Source organism: Elephantulus edwardii, unplaced genomic scaffold (genome assembly GCF_000299155.1).
Source record: "Elephantulus edwardii isolate Elephantulus edwardi_28Jun2011 unplaced genomic scaffold, EleEdw1.0 scaffold00030, whole genome shotgun sequence".
Lineage (NCBI taxonomy): Eukaryota > Metazoa > Chordata > Mammalia > Macroscelidea > Macroscelididae > Elephantulus > Elephantulus edwardii.
In genome coordinates, this window is record NW_006399780.1 from 17,008,555 (window position 1) to 17,011,757 (window position 3,203).

The 3,203-nt window shown below is 48.8% G+C and overlaps 1 protein-coding gene across 1 annotated transcript in view; it reads right to left on the reverse strand.

The window, feature by feature from the left end:
* The window catches only part of LOC102843208 (keratin, type II microfibrillar, component 7C-like), a 30,183-nt gene extending 29,935 nt beyond the window's left edge, over positions 1–248 (reverse strand). Inside the window, exon 1 of the mRNA XM_006883969.1 lies at positions 9–248. Coding sequence (XP_006884031.1) covers positions 9–248 — 240 coding nt within the window. The remainder of the gene's footprint in view (positions 1–8) is intronic.
* Positions 249–3,203: the final 2,955 nt, after the last annotated feature.

Genomic DNA, 3,203 nt, shown 5'->3' on the forward strand with positions numbered 1-3,203 from the left:
TCATTGACAGACACGGAGGTGATGCAGGGAGGGCTGGGCCCGCACACGCCGCCAGAGCGGTAGCCGAAGCTGCGTCCGCAGGAGCCAGCGCGGAATCCCCCGCAGACGCTGCGGCTCCCGAAGCCCCCGGTGAGGCCGCGGTAGCAGGAGATGCCGCGATAGGGGGCGGCGGTGATGCAGCAGCGGCCGGGCCGGGGCCCGCAGGCGGAGGCGCAGCTGAAGGCGCGGGGACCGAATCCACAGGTCATGGTGGGGATCTGAGAAGTAGAGGAGAGACGCTTGCAGGAGACGGAGTCCAGGATCTGAGCACGCTGGGCTGCTGCAGGTCCTTTTATGCACCAAGGACAGCTAGCATTAAAAAGAGCAGCAAAGACACAATATGGGCATTTTATTGGCTTGGCATCAACCCGGTCTCTTAAGAGCCAACCCAGCTTGCCTCTTCAATATGGCTGTGTCAACAATTCCTGGCCACAGGCCCTGTTTCATCTTCAAAGCCCTTTACAAGCTTCCTCTTGGCCTCTCCCCTCTCATTGCCATTGGAAGTGGAGAAGGGAGAGGGGTCCTGAAAGCATCCGCTGAGTTCCAGGATCTGCGTGCAGGGCAAGCATGCAGTGATCCGGGTGGAGCCTGCTCTCTGAACTCTTTTCTGGAGAAGATTAAGACCTGGCCTGTCCCATGGAAGAGGTTGTGAACCTGGATCTCCTCTAGGCCTTTGTAGTTCTAAAATCTGTGCTTGCTTTCTTTAAAAAAAATTTTTTTTTAAACGTCATTGTCAAGGTCAGCCTCTTCTAGGATCTTTGTCAGTGATGGGAGTAGGGGCAGAGATTTAGGGGGGAGCACATGGTCCCAGTACTTTGGATGTTTGTAGGATGAGTGAGGCCACCGTCTCACTCATGGGGCATGGGAGAAGCTGACAGAGAGTTTAGGACAGAATCAGTATGTTCTCAGAGCTCTGAGCATCACTGCTGGTGGCTTAGAAAACAGAGTATAAAACATCGCTGTCTCCAGAGCTCATAGGAGCATCAGGCAAGGCTTCTGAGGGAGAATGCAGCACTGGGTTTGTGAAGAGCTGGGATGGTGGCAACAGGGCTAAGAAGAGATGAGTTTGTTTCTGATTCTGAGACTAGACTGTTGGTGTGTGCCATCGAGTTGGAACTGACCCATAGCTGACCCTCTGGCAGGTTTTCAGAGGCAGTTAATTGCATGGGAGGAGATTGCCCATCCTTCTTCCACGGAGCAGCTAGTAAATGTGAACTGTGTGCCTTTGGGATCGCAGTGCAGCTTTTTACCACTAGGCCACCAGAGCTCCCTTAAGAAAGCCAAAAACCCTGCACTTGTTGCCAAGTCTTCAGTCTTACTAGATGTGAAGCCTTGGGATGATGGCAAAACTGGAAGAGTGTGTCAGAAGTATTCAGGCAGACGGCTTGGTCTGGGGCTCTTCCAAGCTAGTGCCAGTGGGATATGGAATTAAGAAGCGTCAGATACAGTGTGTAGTTGAAGATGATAAAGTTGGCCCAGATATGCTGGAAGAACAGATAACTGCTTTTGAAAACTATGTGCATGGACGTGGCTGCTTTCAACAAATTCTAATATCCATCTGCATTCAACAATAAAAACTTTTAAAAACAAACAAACAATAGATGATTAATACTAGCAGTTAGGAAATAATAAGACACATTGCACTGGGAAAATGTGCAGTTAGGGACCTCTCCAAATTATTGAGGAATAATGATGTCATTTTGAGGACTAAGGTGAGTCTGATTCAGGCCGTAGTCTTTCTGATCACTTCTGAGAGCTGGACAATGAATAAGGATGACAGGGGAAGAATTGATGTCTTTGAGCTGTCTGTGGTGTTGGAGAAGAACGCTGAACATCCCATGGAGGGCCAAGAGAATAAACAGATATGTCTTGAAGAGGGTGCAACCGGAGTGCTCTTTGGAGGCAAGGATGATGAGGGTTTGCCTCACATACTCAAATCTATGACAACTATTAACAACAACAACAGTTCTTCATTCTGAATGTTTATGATGACTGTGCATCAGCATTGCTAGGCTCTGGAGATGTAGGGGAGACCTGGAGTGTTTGGATGTAGGTGAGGATCAGACACACACACACACACCCCACCACCACCACTACCATCACCACCAATATTAGGCAAGCAGGGAAGGGAGAGGGTGAGTCCCATGGTGCCTAGATTGAGAAGCTAGATTGACACGGGATGGGGGGCACCTTCAGCGTCTGCAGGGAAGCTCAGCAATGGATTCTATTGCTGAGAGATAGCTCTTGGTGTATATACACCTACCATCAAGGATGAAAAGGATTATAGCTGGGGGACAAGCTGACAGAGCATCTAGAAATGCCATCACTTCCTTCCTTTAGAGGACTCACAGGATAAGAGAGGTTGGTGGGGACTCACAGGCTGTCTCTAAAACCAACTTCTCTTAATTTGTCTTCCCATCTCTTTTGGTTAGGGCTAGTGATGACTTTGCTGGATGGGCAGTGGGACCAGCCAGCAGGTTTCCCTGATCTGAGGATCTGAGCCCATAAATCCATGCACATAAACCTCTCCAAGCATACGTCTTTATGACAACCCTTGCGTGGAAGATGACTCCTGTGATGCACCTCCTGACCCAACCACAACTCGTGCTGACAAATCTCAGCTAAAAATAGCCTGGCATGCATTCTACCTGGTTCTTCACCTTATGCCCTCTCCACTTCTTCTCCGAATGGGTAGACAAATTACAACTGAGAGTCTGGGATTGGGGAAGACAAGAGAGGGGCCTATTTTTGGTGGGTAAGTAGGTGGTATTGCTCTAGAAATCTTAAAGAGAGTGGAATAGTGTTAGCAAAAGATCCTAAAAGAAAAAGGAAAGAACCCTCCTCTCAGGTCCTGGGGACTTCTTGAGAGCGTGGGATGAGGGATAGAGACTTCTAGTGTGAGGGACACATCAAGATGACATGGCCTCTGTTTCCTGCTCTGTGGCTCGTGGGGTTTTGGAACACTTATGTGGGATCCTTGGCTAAACTTTTGCTGGGTCAAATGTCTGCTAAACATGCAAAAATCAGATCTTCGTATCCTCTCATCTTCACCCACACCAGAACTCATAGGGCCCTGAGAGTTTTGCCACACATGTCTAATAATTATATGAGACTTGTTTCCTAGATACTGAGGGCTACAGGCAGTGAATTTTTCATGAAGCATT